This window comes from Haliotis rufescens, unplaced genomic scaffold, assembly GCF_023055435.1.
Source record: "Haliotis rufescens isolate VD_foot unplaced genomic scaffold, xgHalRufe1.0.p SCAF_18, whole genome shotgun sequence".
In the NCBI taxonomy this organism is placed as follows: domain Eukaryota; kingdom Metazoa; phylum Mollusca; class Gastropoda; order Lepetellida; family Haliotidae; genus Haliotis; species Haliotis rufescens.
Genome location: NW_025963868.1, coordinates 22,170,553 through 22,194,549, shown reverse-complemented (window position 1 = coordinate 22,194,549; position 23,997 = coordinate 22,170,553). Strand labels below are relative to the sequence as shown.

Genomic DNA, 23,997 nt, shown 5'->3' with positions numbered 1-23,997 from the left:
CCAAACACTCACAGCACGCCACCTCACCCACTTCAGCACGCCACCTCACCCACTTCAGCACGCCACCTCACCCACTTCAGCACGCCACCTCACCCACTTCAGCACGCCACCTCACCCACTTCAGAATATTAAATGGTCGGTCCGTTGGTGACCTCATAGGTCGTTCACACTATCACTGGTACACACTACACTGTGGCTCTATATGCCTATAAGGCAGTCATACTGTAGACAACAGAACGCCCGTCGACCCAGTTCAAAGCTAGGACACGCAACGCAGTTACTTCCTTGTTGGAGGAGTCATATACAAATGACTGTACACGTCAAGTGCTTTATAGACATAGCTGTTAAACGTGACTCACCACCTCACCGTCGCTATACATACTTATCACATTAATATCCTTGTCCACTATATCAGAACCGAGACATTTTCCCTACTCTAGAAAGCACAACAGAGATGTGTCCCAGAGCAACGCACCCATTGTTCCGACCCACACTGCTGGATATTCATGACGCTTTATCAAACACTTTACATGAAACACAGTGTGGGGTTTAACTTCCTGCCTCCATGCTAGTTATATGCTCCCTGGACGTCCGGGCTAAAACGTAAGTGTGTGTTTGTTTTAACGCCCTGTATACACAAGAACTTATCAGTTGTAAGCGACTTGACAGTGTATCACATTCACTGGACGTACTCTTGTCGGAATATGTCACACAGCTCTACTAGTCACTGCTCTACTGCGTGAACGGACCTGCCGTGTTATATGTGCTGTGTCGACACACATATCTAATCGCGGGGATTCCTGGTGTACACTTTGCCCCAAGTATCCGATGTTTGTCTCCCCGTGGGGATTCCTTGGGCAGAATTTCCCACGTACCCGAGGTTTGTCTCCCAGTGGACATAATTGGGACACACTATGTCTCAAGTACCCGATGTTTGCCTCCCTGTGGGGATTCCAGGGGCACACTAAGTCTCAAGTACATTGTACCCGATGTTTGCCTCCCCATAATGATTATTGGGGCACACTGTGTCTCAAGTACCTGATGTTTGCCTCTCCGTAAGGATTTTTGTGGCACACTATGTCTCAAGTACTCGATGTTTGCCTCCCCGTGGAGTTTCCTGGGGCATACTATGTCTCAAGTGCCCGATGTTTGCCTTCCCGCAAGGATTATTGTGGCACACTATGTCTCAAGTACCCGATGTTTGCCTCCCTGTGGGGATTCCAGGGGCACACTATGTCTCAAGTAACTGATATTTGCCTCTCCGTAAGGATTATTGGGGAACACTACGTCTCAAGTACCTGATGTTTGCCTCCCCGTTGGGAATATTGGTGCACACTATGTCTCAAGTACCCGATGTTTGCTCCCGATAAGGATTATTGTGGCACACTTTGTCTCAAGCACTTGATATTTGCTCTCTGTAAGGATTATTGGGGCACACTATGTCTCAAGTACCTGATGTTTGCCTCCCGATAAGGATTATTTGGGCACACTATGTCTCAAGCAATTGATGTTTGCCTCCCCATGGGGATTATTGTGGCATACTGTGTCTCAAGTACCTGATGTTTGCCTCTCCGTAAGGATTATTGGGGCACACTATGTCTCAAGTACCCGATGTTTGCCCCCCCCCCCTCGTAAGGATTATTGGGGCACACTATGTCTCAAGCACTTGATGTTTGCCCCCGTCGTAAGGATTGTTTGGGAACACTTTGTCACAATTATCTGATGTTTGCCTCCCCATGGGGATTATCGTGGCATACTGTGTCTCAAGTACCCGATGTTTGCCTCTCCGTAAGGATTATTGGGGAACACTTTGTCACAATTATCTGATGTTTGCCTCCCCATGGGGATTATTGTTGCACACTATGTCTCAGGTACCTGATGTTTGCCTCCCTGTGGGGATTATTGTGGCACACTGTGTCTCAAGTACCTGATGTTTGCCTCTCCGTAAGGATTTTTGGGGCACACTATGTCTCAAGTACTCGATGTTTGCCTCCCCGTGGAGTTTCCTGGGGCATACTATGTCTCAAGTGCCCGATGTTTGCCTCCCTGTTGGGAATATTGATGAACAATATGTCTCAAGTACCCGATGTTTGCTCCCGATAAGGATTATTGGGGCACACTTTGTCTCAAGCACTTAATATTTGCTCTCTGTAAGGATTATTTGGGCACACTATGTCTCAAGTACCCGATGTTTGCCTCCCGATAAGGATTATTGGGGCACACTATGTCTCAAGCAATTGATGTTTGCCTCCCCATGGGGATTATTGTGGCATACTGTGTCTCAAGTACCTGATGTTTGCCTCTCCGTAAGGATTATTGGGGCACACTATGTCTCAAGTACCCGATGTTTGCCCCCCCGTAAGGATTATTGGGGCACACTATGTCTCAAGCACTTGATGTTTGCCCCCGTCGTAAGGATTATTTGGGAACACTTTGTCACAATTATCTGATGTTTGCCTCCCCATGGGGATTATCGTGGCATACTGTGTCTCAAGTACCTGATGTTTGCCTCTCCGTAAGGATTATTGGGGAACACTTTGTCACAATTATCTGATGTTTGCCTCCCCATGGGGATTATTGTTGCACACTATGTCTCAGGTACCTGATGTTTGCCTCCCTGTGGGGATTATTGTGGCACACTATGTCTCAAGTACCCGATGTTTGCCCCCCCCCCCCCCCCCCCCCGTAAGGATTATTGTGGCACACTATGTCTCAAGTACCTGACGTTTGCCTCTCTGTGGGGATTATTGTTGCACACTATGTCTCAAGTACCCAATGTTTGCCTCCCCGTCGGGATTATTGTGGCACACTATGTCTCAGGTACCCGATGTTTGACTCCCCGTCGGGATTATTGTGGCACACTATGTCTCAAGTACCCGATGTTTGCCTCCCCATAAGGATTATTGTGGCACACTATGTCTCAAGTACCTGATGTTTGCCTCCCCGTAAGGATTATTGTGGCACACTATGTCTCAAGTACCTGATGTTTGCCTCCCCGTAAGGATTATTGTGGCACACTATGTCTCAAGTACCCGATGTTTGCCTCCCTGTGGGGATTTTTGTGGCACAGTATGTCTCATGTACCTGATGTTTGCCTCCTTGTGGGGATTATTGTGGCACACTATGTCTCAAGTACCCGATGTTTGCCTCTCCATGGGGATTATTGTGGCACACTATGTATCAAGTACCTGATGTTTGCCCCCCCGTAAGGATTATTGTGGCACACTATGTCTCAAGTACCTGACGTTTGCATCCCTGTGGGGATTATTGTGGCACACTATGTCTCAAGTACCCGATGTTTGCCCCCACCCGTAGGGATTATTGTGGCACACTATGTCTCAAGTACCTGATGTTTGCCTCTCCGTGGTGATTATTGTGGCACACTATGTCTCAAGTATCCGATGTTTGCCCCCCCCCCCCCCCCCCCCCCCGTAAGGATTATTGTGGCACACTATGTCTCAAGTACCCGATGTTTGCCTCCCTGTTGGGATTATTGTGGCACAGTATGTCTCATGTCCTGATGTTTGCCTCCCCATAATGATTATTGCGGCACACTATGTCTCAAGTACCCGATGTTTGCCTCCCCGTCGAGATTATTGTGGCACACTATGTCTCAGGTACCTGATGTTGGCTCCCCATGGGGATTATTGGGCATACTGTGTCTCAAGTACCTGATGTTTGCCTCCCCGTCGGGATTATTGTGGCACACTATGTCTCAAGGTACCTGATGTTTGCCTCCCCGTCGGGATTATTGTGGCACACTATGTCTCAGGTACCCGATGTTTGACTCCCCGTCGGGATTATTGTGGCAAACTATGTCTCAAGTACCCGATGTTTGCCTCCCCATAAGGATTATTGTGGCACACTATGTCTCAAGTACCTGATGTTTGCCTCCCCGTAAGGATTATTGTGGCACACTATGTCTCAAGTACCCGATGTTTGCCTCCCCGTCGGGATTATTGTGGCACAGTATGTCTCATGTACCTGATGTTTGCCTCCCTGTGGGGATTATTGTGGCACACTATGTCTCAAGTACCCGATGTTTGCCTCTCCATGGGGATTATTGTGGCACACTATGTATCAAGTACCTGATGTTTGCCCCCCCGTAAGGATTATTGTGGCACACTATGTCTCAAGTACCTGACGTTTGCATCCTTGTGGGGATTATTGTGGCACACTATGTCTCAAGTACTCGATGTTTGCCCCCACCCGTAGGGATTATTGTGGCACACTATGTCTCAAGTACCTGATGTTTGCCTCTCCGTGGTGATTATTGTGGCACACTATGTCTCAAGTACCCGATGTTTGCCTCCCCGTCGAGATTATTGTGGCACACTATGTCTCAGGTACCTGATGTTGGCTCCCCATGGGGATTATTGGGCATACTGTGTCTCAAGTACCTGATGTTTGCCTCTCGTAAGGATTATTGGGGCACACTATGTCTCAAGCACTTGATGTTTGCCTCTCCATGGGGATTATTGGGCATACTGTGTCTCAAGTACCCCATGTTTGCCTCCCTGTTGGGATTATTGTGGCACACTATGTCTCAAGCACTTGATGTTTGCCTCTCCAAGGGGATTATTGGGCATACTGTGTCTCAAGTACCCGATGTTTGCCTCCCCATAATGATTATTGTGGCACACTATGTCTCAAGTACCCGATGTTAGCCTCCCCGTCGGGATTATTGTTGCACACTATGTCTCAAGTACCTGATGTTTTCCTCCCTACGTAAGGATTATTGTGGCACACTATGTCTCAAGTACCTGATGTTTGCCCCCCCCCGTAAGGATTATTGTGGCACACTATGTCTCAAGTACCCGATGTTTGCCTCTCCGTCGGGATTATTGTTGCACACTATGTCTCAATTACCCGATGTTTGCCTCTCCGTCGGGATTATTGTTGCACACTATGTCTCAAGTACCCGATGTTTGCCTCCCTGTGGGGATTATTGTGGCACACTATGTCTCAAGTACCTGATGTTTGCCTCCCTGTGGGGATTATTGTGGCACACTATGTCTCAAGGACCTGATGTTTGCCTCCCCGTCGGGATTATTGTGGCACACTATGTCTCAAGTACCCGATGTTTGCCCCCCCCCCCCGTCGGGATTATTGTGGCACACTATGTCTCGAGTACCTGATGTTTGCCTCACGGTTGGGATTATTGTGGCACACTATGTCTCAAGTACCTGATGTTTGCCTCACGGTCGGGATTATTGTGGCACACTATGTCTCAAGTACCTGATGTTTCCCTCACGGTCGGGATTATTGTGGCACACTATGTCTCAAGTACCCGATGTTTGCCTCCCCATAATGATTATTTTGGCACACTATGTCTCAAGTACCCGATGTTTGCCTCCCTGTGGGGATTATTGTGGCACACTATGTCTCAAGTACCTGATGTTTGCCTCCCTGTGGGGATTATTGTGGCACACTATGTCTCAAGTACTCGATGTTTGCCTCCCTGTGGGGATTATTGTGGCACACTATGTCTCAAGTACCTGATGTTTGCCCCCCACCCCTAAGGATTATTGTGGCACACTATGTCTCAAGTACCCGATGTTTGCCTCACGGTCGGGATTATTGTTGCACACTATGTCTCAAGTACCCGATGTTTGCCTCCCCGTCGGGATTATTGTGGCACACTATGTCTCAAGTACCTGATGTTGGCTCCCCATGGGGATTATTGTGGCATACTGTGCCTCAAGTACCTGATGTTTGCCTCCCTTTGGGGATTATTGTGGCACACTTTGTCTCAAGTACTTGATGTTTGCCTCCCCGTCGGGATTATTGTTGCACACTATGTCTCAAGTACCCGATGTTTGCCTTCCCGTGGGGATTATTTTGGCACACTATGTCTCAAGTACCCGATGTTTGCCTCTCCGTAAGGGTTATTGGGGCACACTATGTCTCAAGTACGCGATGTTTGTCTCCCGGTGGGGATTATACGGGCAGAATGTCCAAAACGCACAGTGTTTGCCTCCAGTTAGGATTTCTGTGGAAAAATATGTCCCAAGCACACGATGTCTGTCTCTCGTGGTGATTACTGGGACAACACCCAACACCCAACACCTAATGTTTTAGATTCCTTTGCCGAACAATTCCTAAACATGTCTTTGGGTTTTTCTGTACATTGCATGAGTGTCTATCAATTGGGGGATGTTTGTAAGTAGTTCGAGGGCTGGTCAACAAGCTCTAAGCATAACATACTTAACCAACAATTGAGAAAGTGTTTTTAATTTCATTTTTCAACATAATCTCCCTGCTTTTCAAAACACTTCTCATATCGCTTGTGAAGTTTTTCAATTCCAGTCAAAAAGAGGTCTTCCGAAGCCATCCTGAAAAGTCCATTAACGGCAGCTTTGAGGTTTTGTTTGTCGTCATAGCGCATTCCACGAAGGTGTTCTTTCAGTGTAGGAAACACTGGTTCAAGGTCTGGCGAGTATGGAGTGGTTGAGGAAGCTCTTCGAACCCACATTGTCGAACAGCAGCATTTGCCAGTCGAAATGTGTGAGAAGAGTCATTGAAACAATAGATGAAACAAAAGAACTCCAGCAGTCAACATTCCTCAATCTCTTAGGTTATCTCAAGTTCATGAATGGTGATACGTCTATCTGACATTATAAGTTAATCTCCTTGATTGAGTCTTTATTGAGTGAGTGAGTGAGTATGGTTTTACGCCGCTTTTAGCAATATTCCAGCAATATCACGGCGGGGGACACCGGAAATGGGCTTCACACATTGTACCCATGTCGGGAATCGAACCCGGGTCTTCGGCGTGACGAGCGAACGCTTTAACCACTAGGCTACCCGACCGCCCTAATCTTTATTGAAGAAAGTTGAGGGACGTCCAGACCAAGAGTCATCATCAAGGCTTGTTCGTCCAGGCTTAAACATAACTGCCCAACGTTTAACAGTGGAATAGCCAGGGCACGTATCCCCATACACTTGTGACATGCGATCATAAATTTCTTTGGGAGTAAATAACTTGTTGACTGCTCGGTACTTGTTCTTTTCCTTATCTGTGTCCATTTGGACGTTCAGCTGGCTCTGGGGCGGTGGGGTAGTCTAGTGGTTGAAGAGTTCGCTCGTCACGCCACAGGCCCGGGTTCGATTCCCCACACAGGGACAATGAGTGAAGCCCATTTCTGGTATCGCCCGCTGTGCTATTGTTGGAATATTGCTAAAAGTGGCGTAAAACCTCACTCAACTGGCTGTCACAAATATACAAACGGCCTCAACAGACCAAATACACTTGCAATGAACTGCTCAAACAATGTACTATATTGACTAGTTCACTGTGTTTTGGCTCACAGTTGAAAGATAGTCATGATCAGGCTTAGAACCTTTTGACCAGCCCTCGTATAAGTGTCTATCAAATGGGGGAAATCTGTACACAATATGAAGTTAAATGGAGGAAGTTGAACAAAGGTCATCAACTGGGCGGTGTCTGTTAATTGATATTGTATATTAATAGCATGATATAAATCAATGTGGCTGCATTTGTTTCAGAAAACGGATATGATTGTCCGGCTATATTATTTTACAATGCGATAAACGAGATGAACATATTCATTTCAGATACCAGGTGTCCCAGACGGAGGTGATCAGCTATGCTAAGTTCTGCAGATACCAGATTGATCTGCAGCGGGTTCTTGGCGCTTGCAGGTTAGTACAAGTTTTGACTTTCCGCAAAGAAATGAAAAGAGGAAAATAATTAACTGTCGGAATTTATTTTTCCAATTTCATTGAATTCGTAGTCTATACCTTGAATGATCATGTAAAATAGGTCACGATAATAAAAGCATATAGGATGATGAATTTATTCAAAGTTCCAAAAGAAACACGCTTATCATGTTGTAACTTCCGATCTCATTGATATCCAATAAAAGTGTGTGTGTGTGTGTGTGTGTGTGTGTGTGTGTGTGTGTGTGTGTGTGTGTGTGTGTGTGTGTGTGTGTGTGTGTGTGTGTGTGCGTGTGTGTGCGTGTGTGTGTGTGTGTGTGTGTGTGTGTGTGTATGTTCGGTGCTGATTGTTGGATGCTGAAGCAAAGGCTGAATGCTAAAAGCGGCGAAAAACCATACTCAATCTCTCACTCTCACTTCAGTTTCAGGTTTACCTGCACACGACCTCGAGAGTCACGTGACATCTGGTGAGTCCCTCACTCATAATTCACTCAGTAGTCAAGAACATGTACTCACATAAGCCACAGTAATGTGTCCATGGCTGCGATTTACTTTTCCTAGTTCGACGCAAAATAAATCGTTTCCTGTCCAATGTTTGAAATGTATCTTATTCCAAGAGGGAATTCTTTTCGTCTCCATGTGTGGCTTCGTGACTGACTGTTAGTGAGGCGACCACGCGCTAAAACGTTACGAATTCAACCTCACCCCACCCCACACACCCCATCCCTCCACACACATCCCCCTCCCCACCGAGTCCTGGAAGGGCTTCGCAAATATTAATTATATACGAGTAGTAGCAGCAGCAGTGGTAGTAGTGGTAGCAGTAGCAGTAGTGGTAGTAGTAGTAGTAGTAGTAGTAGTAGTGTTGGTAGTGCAGAGTAGTGGTATTCGTTGTCGTAGTAGTAGTAGTATTATCATAAGTTGTGGTAGTTTTAGTTTTAGTTTTAGTTTTAGTTTAAGTTTTAGTTTTATTATTACTAGTAGTAAGAGAAGATGTAGTAGTGGTATTAGTATTAGTAGTTGTGGTGGTAGTGATAGTAGTTGTAATTGTAGTTGCAGTAGTAGTAGTAGTAAAGGTTGAAGTAGTTGTAGTAGTTGTAGTTGTAGTTGTAGAAGTAGTAGTGGTAGTTGTACTTGTAGTAGTAGTAGTAGTAGCAGTAGTTGTAGCAGTAATAGTAGTAGTAGTGTCAGTAGTAGTCGTAGTAGTAGTAACAGCAGCAGCAGCAGCAGCAGCAGTAGTAGTAGTAGTAGTAGTAGTAGTAGTAGTAGTAGTAGTAGTAGTAGTAGTAGTGGTGGTAGTAGTAGTTTATATACTTTAGGTGGATAAACTCACTGAATCGTATCCATTGTTTAATGTCACAGTTCGCTAATATATAATATATAAGCTAGTAAATAGACAACTTTTCTTGATGATAATTTGGTATTCGACAAGGGAAGAGAAGTATTATTATTATCATTATTCATTTTCTAAGTTATATTCAGGATCCAACTCATGTTGTCACTGATGCTCTAAAGCTTTTCCAACATAAACTGTTGGCTTCGATTCTGTTTTATCAGAACTACCGTTATTACTCCGTCCATTGTTGCAGGAAATGGTGCTTCCGACCAGTCTGACTTCAACTACACCGTGACATTAGGCGGTGTTGTTCTGACAGTCATCATTGTCCTCCTGGCGCTGTGTGTCAGAGGCCAGAAGGAGGCGACATCTGGTGACGGTAAGTACATATACAATGTGGAGTCTATGTTCCTGTACAGATATGAATGAATGAATGAATTCATTAATTAATTTGAACCCGAAGATCCGACACTGGCAAATAAGTTATTTACAATACATAATTTACAGTACTTGAGCACATACAATGAAAGAATGTGATTCAGTGCCCATGAATGCTGAATTTACAACGTACACTTTGTGTGCAGTTTTTTTTTTGGTGTCCGGTAGATTTATATTAGATGTTTCTTTTATTCCGATGATGTATTACTAAGTATCATAATCAATTTTGGAGTCGTCTAAGGCGCCGCAGTTCGCTGTGCAGAGTAACGTCCCTTTGGCACGCCATCAACCCATGATCGTGGGTTCGAATCCCGGTTCGCCCCGATTATGTTTCTAGGTTTGTCAGCACCATACCCGTTCGTGTTTTTCACCAGAGTGGTAAACGTCTGAGACCTGCATCACTACGGGCTCTCCTCCCACATCAAACTGACACGCCCTGATATAACTGGAATACTGTTCAAAATGGTGTTCAACCCAACTCACTCCCTCATAATCAATTTTGACGAATCTATGGCTGACTGGTGGGCACTTGGCGGTTATACCTGCTACTGATCTGTTTCACGTGTTATGTCAAGTACTGACTTTGAGGAACAGTTTCACATGAAACATCAAATGTTACTCGTTTACTTAATCCTGCAGCTCCATACTTTTTTTTAGATATTATCTAAGGTACAAAAACAGTACCCGTGTTACCATGATGTTTTTTGTCAGTAAATTGCAATCACAACTCGCCAATATTGTCTTGATTTGTTGTCAAATATTTGTTCTATCCATTGACATTGGTATCGCCCAGCTCCTGTGGTCAGTCATCCCATGCCATGATTTTTGCCATTTGTCATGGTTCAGAAATAGGGGTGTGCTTAACTTTTTTCTTTGTATATATATCCTGCGAGGTTTACAATTTAAAACTGGTCGTGTTATGGACAATAGTGAGTGAGTATTGTTTTACGCCGCTTTTAGCAATATTACAGCAATATCACGTCGGGGAACACCAGAAATGGGCGAATGAGCGAATAACCACGACGCTTACTCCACCGACCCGTTTTAAGCAGTTGTTCTAAGAACAAAATATGAATAAAATGCTCAGTTAACGTTAGCGTTGGATTATTTGATAAATATGAACTCGTAAATACACATATCTGATAAGTTGCCAACCGTCGACCACCAGGTGAGGTGAGGTGAGGTGAGGTGAGGTGAGGTGAGGTGAGGTGAGGTGAGGTGAGGAGAGGTGAGGTGAGGTGAGTGTGTGCTTGTACTACTCCGGACTAATGTCGAATTTGTAGTGCTAGAGATACCCTGCCGCAGTGTAACATGAATACCCCACTCAGACACAGTATACAGACTCCGAGCCGACCAGTCCCTGTTTTAGCCCCGTAATGCCGAGCGCCAGGCAGGGTAACAACACGTACCATCTTTTAACGTCTTTTTGGTATGATGCGTCCCGAGATCAAACCAGGACCTTCCGCTCTCCGGGCGGACGCCTTACCACAAGACGACACAGATATCTAACCTAACCTGTCAGCCTTGTTTTGATAATGGGCTTTGGCAGTATGCCAGGCACGATTTCCACACCGTGACAGAATATCGCATACAGTCAAACACCGTTGTGTCGAATGGGAAGGAACTTACGTAAATACTTCGAGTTATCCGAGGCTCGACATAACCGAAAATGATAAAAGAATAAGGAATACGCAGGAACCTCGCTTTTACTTCGAAACAACTATAAGTTCGACACATCGGTGTTTGACTGTAGTTTCGAAGAGTCCTCATCAAAGTTTGGTCAGGTAAGGAGAATGTGCAGTTCTGGGGGCGTTGTCAGCCATTGTTGGTATTGTTTGATTATACTATATGGTTAATCCTTCCTAACCAAATGTAAACGTCTGAGACCTGCATCACTTGGGGCTTTCCTCCCACATCAAGCGATATGATAATGTTCAAAGCGGCGTTAAATTCATTCACTCACTCCTAATCACGTGGTCATCCGACCTGAACATTTGTTAAAATACTTGTAAGATAGTAATTGTCTGCTTTGACAGGGAACACGATGAGAGCAACATGTCATTTGATTGACCAATTTGCCTCCATCCTTTGAGACATAAAAGAGCGTCAACGTCTTGTTGATAAGACATACTAGTATACGATTGGTTGGATTATGTTTCAGGGGTAAAAGATATCTATGCCGTACCGAACAAACAGGCAAAGAAAAAATCAAAACGTAAGTTTATATTATTTTACACATTATTTCATAGTGCATAGACCCGGATAGAGCAACATCAAGACAGTGTATTTATTATCTTCATGTCCTGTTGTGTTGTTATAAAAAAACACATTCCAGTACACATTACAATTTGAGGATCTGCCTCTTACAGTTTCATCCCAGTGTTGGACCAGTGAAGATCCGGGGTATAAAAGGTCTTCACCAACCCATTCTTTCCGAAAGATGCGACTATGCTTGTCGTAAGAGGCGACTAACGGGATCGGGTGGTCAGACTCGCTGATTTGGTTGATGCATGTCATCTTATCCCAATTGCGTAGATCGATGCTCGTGATGTCAGTCACTGGATTTTCTGGTCCAGACTCGATTATTTACAGACCGTCGTCATATAGCTGGTATATTGCTTTCGGCGTTAAACAACAAACAAACAAACAAACAAACAAACAAACATCTCAGTGTTGATAATGGTTGGAAAGAAGTGTGTGAGTGAGTATGGGGTTACGCCATTTACAGCAATATCCCAGCATTATCACGGCGGGGACACACGATACACATTTGACTCGTGTGAGGAATCGAACACGACCTACTGGGCAACCCATTGCCCCGGATGTAAGAGGTATTGAGTGTGATGGCCATATTAGATTCCGATATTGGTCAGTCAACTCAGCGAATCCAAGTAATCCTTTATGTTTTGAGGTTAGGACAAGCGAAGTGATGATGTGGAAAGGAAGTAAAGTAGTTGACCTTCAGGTTTCGATTTCGATTTTTGCCCCAACTGCTTCCTGTATCTGAAACATCAAACCTCAGCCTGGTAGAGCTAAAACATTGCATGTTCCTGTATCTGAAACATTTAAACGTCAGCCTGGTAGAGTTAAAACATTACATGTTCCTGTATGAGTCTCATTTCCATTTTAGGAGAAGAAAAAGCAGAGAAGGGAGAAGGGGAGAAGTGAGTAGATAGGTAACAGTCAGTGTGTATGTGACAGTCAGTGTGTATGTGACAGTCAGTGTGTATGTGACAGTCAGTGTGTATGTGACAGTATGTATGTGACAGTATGTGCATGACAGTCAGTACATATGTGACAGTCAGCGTGTATGTGACAGAATGTATGTGACAGTATGTGCATGACAGTCAGTACATATGTGACAGTCAGTGTGTATGTGACAGTATGTATGTGACAGTATGTGCATGACAGTCAGTACATATGTGACAGTCAGCGTGTATGTGACAGAATGTATGTGACAGTATGTGCATGACAGTCAGTACATATGTGACAGTCAGTGTGTATGTGACAGTATGTATGTGACAGTATGTGCATGACAGTCAGTACATATGTGACAGTCAGCGTGTATGTGACAGAATGTATGTGACAGTATGTGCATGACAGTCAGTACATATGTGACAGTCAGTGTGTATGTGACAGAATGTATGTGACAGTATGTGCATGACAGTCAGTACATATGTGACAGTCAGTGTGTATGTGACAGTATGTATGTGACAGTATGTGCATGACAGTCAGTACATATGTGACAGTCAGTGTGTATGTGACAGTATGTATGTGACAGTATGTGCATGACAGTCAGTACATATGTGACAGTCAGCGTGTATGTGACAGAATGTATGTGACAGTATGTGCATGACAGTCAGTACATATGTGACAGTCAGTGTGTATGTGACAGAATGTATGTGACAGTATGTGCATGACAGTCAGTACATATGTGACAGTCAGTGTGTATGTGACAGTATGTATGTGACAGTATGTGCATGACAGTCAGTACATATGTGACAGTCAGCGTGTATGTGACAGAATGTATGTGACAGTCAGTATGTATGTGACAGTATGTATGTGACAGTATGTGCATGACAGTCAGTACATATGTGACAGTCAGCGTGTATGTGACAGAATGTATGTGACAGTCAGTATGTATGTGACAGTATGTATGTGACAGTATGTGCATGACAGCCAGTACATATGTGACAGTCAGCGTGTATGTGACAGAATGTATGTGACAGTATGTGCATGACAGTCAGTACATATGTGACAGTCTACGTGTATGTGACAGAATGTATGTGACAGTCAGTGTGTATGTGACAGTATGTATGTGACAGTATGTGCATGACAGTCAGTACATATGTGACAGTCAGCGTGTATGTGACAGAATGTATGTGACAGTATGTGCATGACAGTCAGTACATATGTGACAGTCAGCGTGTATGTGACAGAATGTATGTGACAGTCAGTGTGTATGTGACAGTATGTATGTGACAGTATGTGCATGACAGTCAGTACATATGTGACAGTCAGCGTGTATGTGACAGAATGTATGTGACAGTATGTGCATGACAGTCAGTACATATGTGACAGTCAGCGTGTATGTGACAGAATGTATGTGACAGTCAGTGTGTATGTGACAGTATGTATATGACAGTATGTGCATGACAGTCAGTACATATGTGACAGTCAGCGTGTATGTGACAGAATGTATGTGACAGTCAGTGTGTATGTGACAGTATGTATATGGCAGTATGTATGTGACAGTCAGCGTGTATGTGACAGAATGTATGTGACAGTATGTGTGTATGTGACAGTATGTATATGACAGTCAGTGTGTATGTGACAGTATGTATATGGCAGTCAGTGTATATGTAACAGTATGTATATGACAGTCAGTGTGTATTTGACAGTATGTATATGACAGTCAGTGTGTATGTGACAGTATGTATATGGCAGTCAGTGTATATGTAACAGTCAGTGTGTATGTGACAGAATGTATGTGACAGTTAGTGTGTATGTGACAGTATGTATATGACAGTCAGTGTGTATGTGACAGAATGTATGTGACAGTCAGTGTGTATGTGACAGTATGTATATGGCAGTCAGTGTATATGTGACAGTCAGTGTGTATGTGACAGAATGTATGTGACAGTCAGTGTGTATGTAACAGAATGTATGTGACAGTCAGTGTGTATGTGACAGTATGTATGTGACAGTCAGTGTGTATGTGACAGAATGTATGTGACAGTATGTACATGGCAGTCAGTGTATATGTGACAGTCAGTGTGTATGTGACAGAATGTATGTGACAGTCAGTGTGTATGTCACAGTCAGCGTATATGTGACAGTATGTATATGACAGTCAGTGTGTATGTGACAGTATGTACATGGCAGTCAGTGTATATGTGACAGTCAGTGTGTATGTGACAGAATGTATGTGACAGTCAGTGTGTATGTCACAGTCAGCGTATATGTGACAGTATGTATATGACATTCAGTGCATATGTAACAGTCAGCGTATATGTGACAGTATGTACATAACAGTCAGTGTGTATGTGACAGTATGTACATGGCAGTCAGTGTATATGTGACAGTCAGTGTGTATGTGACAGAATGTATGTGACAGTCAGTGTGTATGTGACAGTATGTATGTAACAGTCAGTGTGTATGTGACAGTATGTATATGACAGTCAGTGTGTATGTGACAGTCAGTGTGTATGTGACAGAATGTATGTGACAGTCAGTGTGTATATGACAGTATGTATACGACAGTCAGTGTATATGTGACAGTCAGTGTGTATGTGACAGAATGTATGTGACAGTCAGTGTGTATGTGACAGTATGTATGTGACAGTCAGTGTGTATGTGACAGTATGTATGTGACAGTCAGTGTGTATGTGACAGTATGTACATGGCAGTCAGTGTATATGTGACTGTCAGTGTGTATGTGAAAGAATGTATGTGACAGTCAGTGTGTATGTGACAGTATGTATATGGCAGTCAGTATATATGTGACAGTCAGTGTGTTTGTGACAGAATGTATGTGACAGTGAGTGTGTATGTGACAGTATGTGCATGACAGTCAGTGCATATGTAACAGTCAGCGTATATGTGACAGTATGTATGTGACTGTCAGTGTGTATGTGACAGTATGTACATGGCAGTCAGTGTATATGTGACAGTCAGTGTGTATGTGACAGAATGTATGTGACAGTCAGTGTGTATGTGACAGTATGTATGTAACAGTCAGTGTGTATGTGACAGTATGTATATGACAGTCAGTGTGTATGTGACAGAATGTATGTGACAGTCAGTGTGTATGTGACAGTATGTATATGGCAGTCAGTGTATATGTGACAGTCAGTGTGTATGTGACAGAATGTATGTGACAGTCAGTGTGTATGTAACAGAATGTATGTGACAGTCAGTGTGTATGTGACAGTATGTATGTGACAGTCAGTGTGTATGTGACAGAATGTATGTGACAGTATGTACATGGCAGTCAGTGTATATGTGACAGTCAGTGTGTATGTGACAGAATGTATGTGACAGTCAGTGTGTATGTCACAGTCAGCGTATATGTGACAGTATGTATATGACAGTCAGTGTGTATGTGACAGTATGTACATGGCAGTCAGTGTATATGTGACAGTCAGTGTGTATGTGACAGAATGTATGTGACAGTCAGTGTGTATGTCACAGTCAGCGTATATGTGACAGTATGTATATGACATTCAGTGCATATGTAACAGTCAGCGTATATGTGACAGTATGTACATAACAGTCAGTGTGTATGTGACAGTATGTACATGGCAGTCAGTGTATATGTGACAGTCAGTGTGTATGTGACAGAATGTATGTGACAGTCAGTGTGTATGTGACAGTATGTATGTAACAGTCAGTGTGTATGTGACAGTATGTATATGACAGTCAGTGTGTATGTGACAGTCAGTGTGTATGTGACAGAATGTATGTGACAGTCAGTGTGTATATGACAGTATGTATACGACAGTCAGTGTATATGTGACAGTCAGTGTGTATGTGACAGAATGTATGTGACAGTCAGTGTGTATGTGACAGTATGTATGTGACAGTCAGTGTGTATGTGACAGTATGTATGTGACAGTCAGTGTGTATGTGACAGTATGTACATGGCAGTCAGTGTATATGTGACTGTCAGTGTGTATGTGAAAGAATGTATGTGACAGTCAGTGTGTATGTGACAGTATGTATATGGCAGTCAGTATATATGTGACAGTCAGTGTGTTTGTGACAGAATGTATGTGACAGTGAGTGTGTATGTGACAGTATGTGCATGACAGTCAGTGCATATGTAACAGTCAGCGTATATGTGACAGTATGTATGTGACTGTCAGTGTGTATGTGACAGTATGTACATGGCAGTCAGTGTATATGTGACAGTCAGTGTGTATGTGACAGAATGTATGTGACAGTCAGTGTGTATGTGACAGTATGTATGTAACAGTCAGTGTGTATGTGACAGTATGTATGTGACAGTCAGTGTGTATGTGACAGTATGTACATGGCAGTCAGTGTATATGTGACAGTCAGTGTGTATGTGACAGAATGTATGTAACAGTCAGTGTGTATGTGACAGTATGTATGTAACAGTCAGTGTGTATGTGACAGAATGTATGTGACAGTCAGTGTGTATGTGACAGTATGTACATGGCAGTCAGTGTATATGTGACAGTCAGTGTGTATGTGACAGAATGTATGTGACAGTCAGTGTGTATGTGACAGTATGTACATGGCAGTCAGTGTATATGTGACAGTCAGTGTGTATGTGACAGAATGTATGTGACAGTCAGTGTGTATGTGACAGTATGTACATGGCAGTCAGTGTATATGTGACAGTCAGTGTGTATGTGACAGTATGTATGTGACAGTCAGTGTGTATGTGACAGTATGTACATGGCAGTCAGTGTATATGTGACAGTCAGTGTGTATGTGACAGAATGTATGTAACAGTCAGTGTGTATGTGACAGTATGTATGTGACAGTCAGTGTGTATGTGACAGAATGTATGTGACAGTATGTACATGGCAGTCAGTGTATATGTGACAGTCAGTGTGTATGTGACATAATGTATGTGACAGTCAGTGTGTATGTCACAGTCAGCGTATATGTGACAGTATGTATGTGACAGTCAGTGTGTTTGTGACAGTATGTATATGGCAGTCAGTGTATATGTGACAGTCAGTGTGTATGTGACAGAATGTATGTGACAGTCAGTGTGTATGTGACAGTATGTGCATGACAGTCAGTGCATATGTCAAGGTCAGCGTATATGTGACAGGATGTATGTGACAGTCAGTGTGTATGTGACAGTATGTATATGGCAGTCAGTATATATGTGACAGTCAGTGTGTATGTGACAGTATGTATGTGACAGTATGTATGTGACAGTCAGTGTGTATGTCACAGTCAGTGTGTATGTGACAGTATGTGCATGACAGTCAGTGCATATGTCACAGTCAGCGTGTATGTGACAGTATGTATGTGACAGTATGTATGTGGCAGTCAGTGTGTATGTGACAGTATGTATATGGCAGTCAGTGTGTATGTGACAGTATGTATGTGACAGTCAGCGTGTATGTGACAGTATGTATGCGACAGTATCTATGTGACAGTCAGTGTGTATGTGACAGTATGTATATGGCAGTCAGTGTGTATGTGACAGTATGTATGTGACAGTCAGCGTGTATGTGACAGTATGTATGCGACAGTATCTATGTGACAGTCAGTGTGTATGTGACAGTATGTATGTAACAGTATGTGCATAACAGTCAGTGCATATGAAACAGTCAGTGCATATGTGACAGTCAGTGTGTATGTAACACTCAGTGTGTATGTGACACTAAATGTGTACGTGACAACCGGTATCTCAGCAAGCTGGTCAAGATGAGCTCCCAGAGTGCAGTACGTAAATATATGGTTAACGCTATGTTCCCATACAGCGCTTAACTTGTCGAGCACTATAGAGAATTTCATTGTGCAAATTAAGACCTCCAAAGATGTTCCTCAATGGTTAATGTGCCACGTGGCTAATATGTTTAAGATTCCCAGTTGAAAAAGTAGTAACAGTTATGAGAAGATCGTGTTGATAATTTATATGATGATATGCATGATATCTCTAGATTAACATCTAGGGTTACAACTGCCATTGTTTTGATGTTTCAGAACCGGGGATGACGGTAAGACTTAAGGCAGTCCCTACTCAGTATGCCATCTTGTAGCAATATACATGTAGGAATCCTTTCTGAAGAGTTCTTTGGGTTTAACATCGATTTGAACAGTATTGAAGTTAAACTATGGCTTGTTCGCTTAATAGGAGAAGAAACCTCACGTGACGAAGAACCTTTCCATTGTTAACACTTGGGTTACACATGCATAGGAATATTGTTGTCAAATAGACGATCTTAGGCTAGGCAATATCGGATTCAAACTCATGATCACTGGATCCTGGCATGACTAAGGGACTCAATTCACCAACCTAAAGACGCTGATGAATTGTTCGATTTATAGATACTTAAAACAAGGCTATAAAGGAAACAGTGAATTCAAATATGTTCAGTTGGGTAATAATTCTTTCGACAGTAGAATCGATTAATACATTGTGATCGATTTTGTTTTTAAATTAACTTTACTGTAACACGTCCAGTGATGCAAGCCAACGCTCTGTACACGGAGTATAAAGAAAGTAAACAAGTATCAAGGAAAGTTCGAAAACAAAAGAAAAAGAAACCGAAAAAGACAGGAAAAACAGAAGGTAAGACCTATTTCACTAAATAGGGTTTACTTTTTCTGATATTATTTTTCATATTCCGCTAACCATATATTATGTGGAGATGGGTAGGGGTGTGGGAAGAAAGAGGTGAAGAGACGGAAAAAATGTTATTAAGAACTCAATTTTATCAGGGCACCTAGTTTGTACAGAGAACATATTTTCTAATTTGTATTACCTGAGGCAAAATAGAAATATTTTTACCAAGTATTTTCTGAGATACCAGAACATGCACCTAACATTGAGGGGTCACAGTATACCCATCTGCGTATTTTACACAAGGACATACGGTACTGTTGTTTGTGCCGAGATCAAAACCTAGTCATTGCTGTGTCTGCTGGAACAAATAACAAGTGAACGACCATAACAAGACACATCATCACATTTAGCCACAAGTATACTTCATGTGACGAAACATTATCTTCAAATACAAGACCACAAACATCAAAAGTGTTTGTTTATTGGCCATATATATAAAAGGAAGGGGCGAGCCTCATTCATTCCAGTTGTGCACTTAACACACATCATCATCGGATATGGGCCGAAGTGAGATAATACACAATACCTTATGACTGTTTGGGAAGGTTATTGCCAAGGTGTTTTATTTAATATTCGTTTGTTTGTTTGTTGCTTAACGCTGCACTCAGCAATATCTAGTATATGACAACGGTCTGTGAATAATCGAGTCTGTACCAGACAATCCGGTGACTGACACAATTGGGATACGATGACATGCATCAACCACGTAAACGAGTCACCCGATCATGTTAGTCGCCTTTTACGACAAGCATAGTCGCCTCTTACGGCAAGTATGGGTTGCTGATCAGGACCTATTCGTACCAGGATCTTCACGAGATTATTCAATATTGAACTTATATTGCAGCTGTGTATGAGAACGTCGACGACGGGAATACGGGTAACAATACAGAGAAAGTACAAGACGTGTATGCTGTACCGAACAAAAAGGCCAAGAAACGGTCAAAACGTAAGTTTAATTTTTACACGTTTCATATTAAAATGCTTGAACTTGCTAATGTTTATATCACATGCATCACGATGCCCAACACTGGTATCTGATTGTTCAGCCGGCGATAACATACCAACCACGATTTACATGATAATCCCATCAATGCGGAAGGAAACGCATATCTATAATTTCTATTAAACGTTTAGGCAGACCGTGTGGCTCTGCTAGGTGTATTTTGACAGGAAAACAGACACGCATATAATAAATAATATAGTGATTGTGTGAATCACAACTAATGAGGTGAATATTATTTTGCTTAAATCCAGCACGTATTATGACGTCATTTGACAACGTCAGATCGCGTCTGTCTGAGGGACGTGCCATTGCATCATAGTAGTTTCTACCTGAAAACCAAACCTGACGCCGTTATATTTCAGTTTCTCGACAGTTAATTTTTTAAACAGAATTTTCAGAGTGATTTTGTTAGTCGCCGTTAATTAGGTGTCGATACGGGGATTTTGGATGGATTTCGTCCGGACTACCACACTTGGCTTAAAAACGAAGTCATTCATCCCCGATTTTAACACACAACGTTCCTAAAATAAAATGCCATAATTTTAGAATCTTTCTCAGTCAAAACAGCTGCGAATCCACTTTCGAAACCGCTGAGGAAGGTACAGTAGTCTAGTTGTTAAAGTGTTGGCCCTTTGGCCCTGAACACCCGTGATGTGTTCATTGGCACTGCGTCGTGTCCTTTAGCAGGGGTAGACAATTTAAACCAACCCTGTGGAAACGTCAAAATTGTCGATTGAAAAATAAAACGATTAAATGTGTCCCTCGGTGCACAATTAATACCATGGAACTCTTCTTTCAGGAGCACAAGAATGTCAGGCCCAGATGTATGAAAATGTGGAGATCTAAGAATGCCCGGATATTGGATGATTAATGCCGTGCATCGTGCACCGTGCACTAAGAGCACACAGGTGGTCATGAGAGGGAGGTGACCACATCGTCACAAACACACCTGCATGTTTACCTTTGTGACATGTAATTGCCCTCCTTCAGCAGCCGGAGACATCCACCATAGCACCATACACAGCTTATTGCTCCTTGTTCCCACACTGCGGCTACGGGGGCGGTGGGGTACCTAGTGGTTAAAGCGTTCGCTCGTCACGCCGACGACCCGGGTTCAATTCCCGACATGGGTACAATGTGTCAATATCAATTACTGGTGTCCCAGCCGTGATATTGTTGGAATATTGCTAAAAGCGGCGTAAAGCAATACTCACTCACTGCGGTTACGTTAGTGAATCTAGATGCTTGGGTCGACAACTGTCATATTAGTAGTACCTTTCAAGCCTATGTCCAGAGACTGCGTCATGGGACCGTGAAGGTCCGGGGTAGAATAGGTCTTCAGCAACCCATGCTTGCCGAAAGAGGCGACTATGCTTGTCATAAGAGGCGACTAACGGGATCGGGTGGTCAGGCTCGCTGACTTGGTTGATGCATGTCATCGTATCACAATCGCATTGGACGATGATCATGATGTCAGTCACTGGATTGTCTGGTCCAGACTCGATTATTTACAGACCGCCGTCATATAGATGAAATATTGCTGAGTGCGGCGTTAAACAACAGACAAACAAACAAACGTACGTCATGTATGATGACATATGACCTCTTGGATTGTAGTGTCACTCTGCCTGCCTGACTTGTCAATTACTGTCATTATCAGAAGACAAGGTAGCAATGCATGATTGTCTGTTTGGATATAGCCTTACATAGCATTTTGCCTGTATTGCACGTTAGCCTTGTATGGTTCTCTGTCAATAAGAAGCATAATCCCTTGATGATTGTTTGCTAATCACTCCGTCATCATGCTGTGCGTAGCAGTGACTGCCTGTCACGACACTGTAGGTAGGCGTGACTTCCTGTCAAGACACTATAGGTAGGCGTGACTGCCTGTCAAGATAATGTAGGTAGGCGTGACTGCCTGTCAAGACACTGTAGGTAGGCTTGACTGCCTGTCAAGACACTGTAGGTAGGCGTGACTTCCTGTCAAGACACTATAGGTAGGCGTGACTGCCTGTCAAGATAATGTAGGTAGGCGTGACTGCCTGTCAAGACATTGTAGGTGGGCTTGGCTGCCTGTCAAGACACTGTAGGTAGGCGTGACTTCCTGTCAAGACACTGTAGGTAGGCGTGACTGCCTGTCAAGACATTGTAGGTAGCCGTGACTGCCTGTCAAGACACTGTAGGTGGGCTTGGCTGCCTGTCACGACACTGTAGGTAGGCGTGACTTCCTGTCAAGACACTGTAGGTAGGCGTAACTGCATGTCAAAACACTGTAGGTAGGCGTGACTGCCTGTCAAGACATTGTAGGTATTCGTGACGTTCTGTCAAGACGGTGTGGGTAGGCGTGACTGCCTGTCAAGACATTGTAGGTAGTCGTGACTGCCTGTCAAGACACTGTAGGTAGGCGTGACTTCCTGTCAAGACATTGTAGGTAGGCGTGACTGCCTGTCAAGACATTGTAGGTAGCCGTGACTGCCTGTCAAGACACTGTAGGTAGGCGTGACTTCCTGTCAAGACACTGTAGGTGGGCTTGGCTGCCTGTCACGACACTGTAGGTAGCCGTGACTGCATGTCAAGTCACTGTAGGTAGGCGTGACTGTCTGTTACATATGTGTGATTCTCTGTAGTCTTTTATGACTGTCTACAATGAAGGCATGGTGTTGTATAGATAGTGTAATCTATAAATATGACGACATCACTGTTTCATGTATGTCTCTCCATTAGTCAGACACCCCACTTGTCAGTTAGCATATAATCACTTTCTGAAAATAAGGGTAATATCGGAATAACCCAGGTGAATCCGTTGAAACAGGTCAAACCTCTAGTTTCTTCTATGCAGTTACAGAGGTACCATCCCAAGCGGTATTAAAGACGTATTTTGTAATGTTCAGCGCAGACTTTGGCCATCTCAACTGTATTGGCGTGGACATTTATTATTTCTTTACTCCTTGTCTCATTATTCTCATTGATATATCTGTTTGAATGTGTTAATCAGGATTAGAATATATTTTAGAAATGGCAGTTATTTTTAAGTATAACATTGAGTTATTTTAACATAATATGGGAAAATTAATGAACTGCTATACGAGATGAATAGCACGATGTGTTAATTGCGTTTCCCTACTGCAATTTGGACTGATCCATTGTAACATTGTAACAATAGTCACTCATAAAACCAACTACATATCACTCACCCACTCACACATTAAACCTAATATATAACACTCACTTACGCATAAAACCATATATTTATCACTCGTTCACTCACACATTAAGGGGGCGGTCGGGTAGCCTGGTGGTTAAAGCGTTCGTTCGTCACGCCGAAGACCCGGGTTCGATTCCCGACATGGGTACAATGTGTGAAGCCCATTTGTGGTGTCTCCCGCCGTGATGTTGCTGGAATATTGCTAAAAGCGGCGTAAAACCATACTCACTCACTCACTCACACATTAAACCAAATATATGTCACTGACTCACACATAAAACCAAATATTTATCACTCATTCACTCACACATTAAACCAAATATATAACACTCACTCACACATAAAACCAAATACATATCACTCACTCACACATTAAACCAATATATATCACTCACTCTCTCACACCTTGAAACAAATATATATCAGTGCTACAATTCAATTCATAGACACTTTCAGTTTTTTAATATGAACACAGTGGATTGAATAGATGAAAG

The 23,997-nt window shown here is 43.1% G+C and overlaps 1 protein-coding gene across 1 annotated transcript; it reads left to right on the top strand.

Moving 5' to 3' along the window:
* The first annotated feature begins 417 nt into the window (after positions 1-417).
* On the top strand, positions 418-23,510 carry LOC124122799. The gene is made up of 10 exons (XM_048398412.1): positions 418-603; positions 7,579-7,665; positions 8,106-8,150; positions 9,273-9,398; positions 11,619-11,672; positions 12,588-12,621; positions 18,653-18,666; positions 19,134-19,241; positions 20,140-20,241; positions 21,098-23,510. Exons 2-10 carry the CDS (start codon positions 7,611-7,613, stop codon positions 21,142-21,144), a joined length of 585 nt encoding a protein of 194 aa, XP_048254369.1. The 5' UTR covers positions 418-603; positions 7,579-7,610; the 3' UTR covers positions 21,145-23,510.
* The last annotated feature ends 487 nt before the right edge of the window (positions 23,511-23,997 follow it).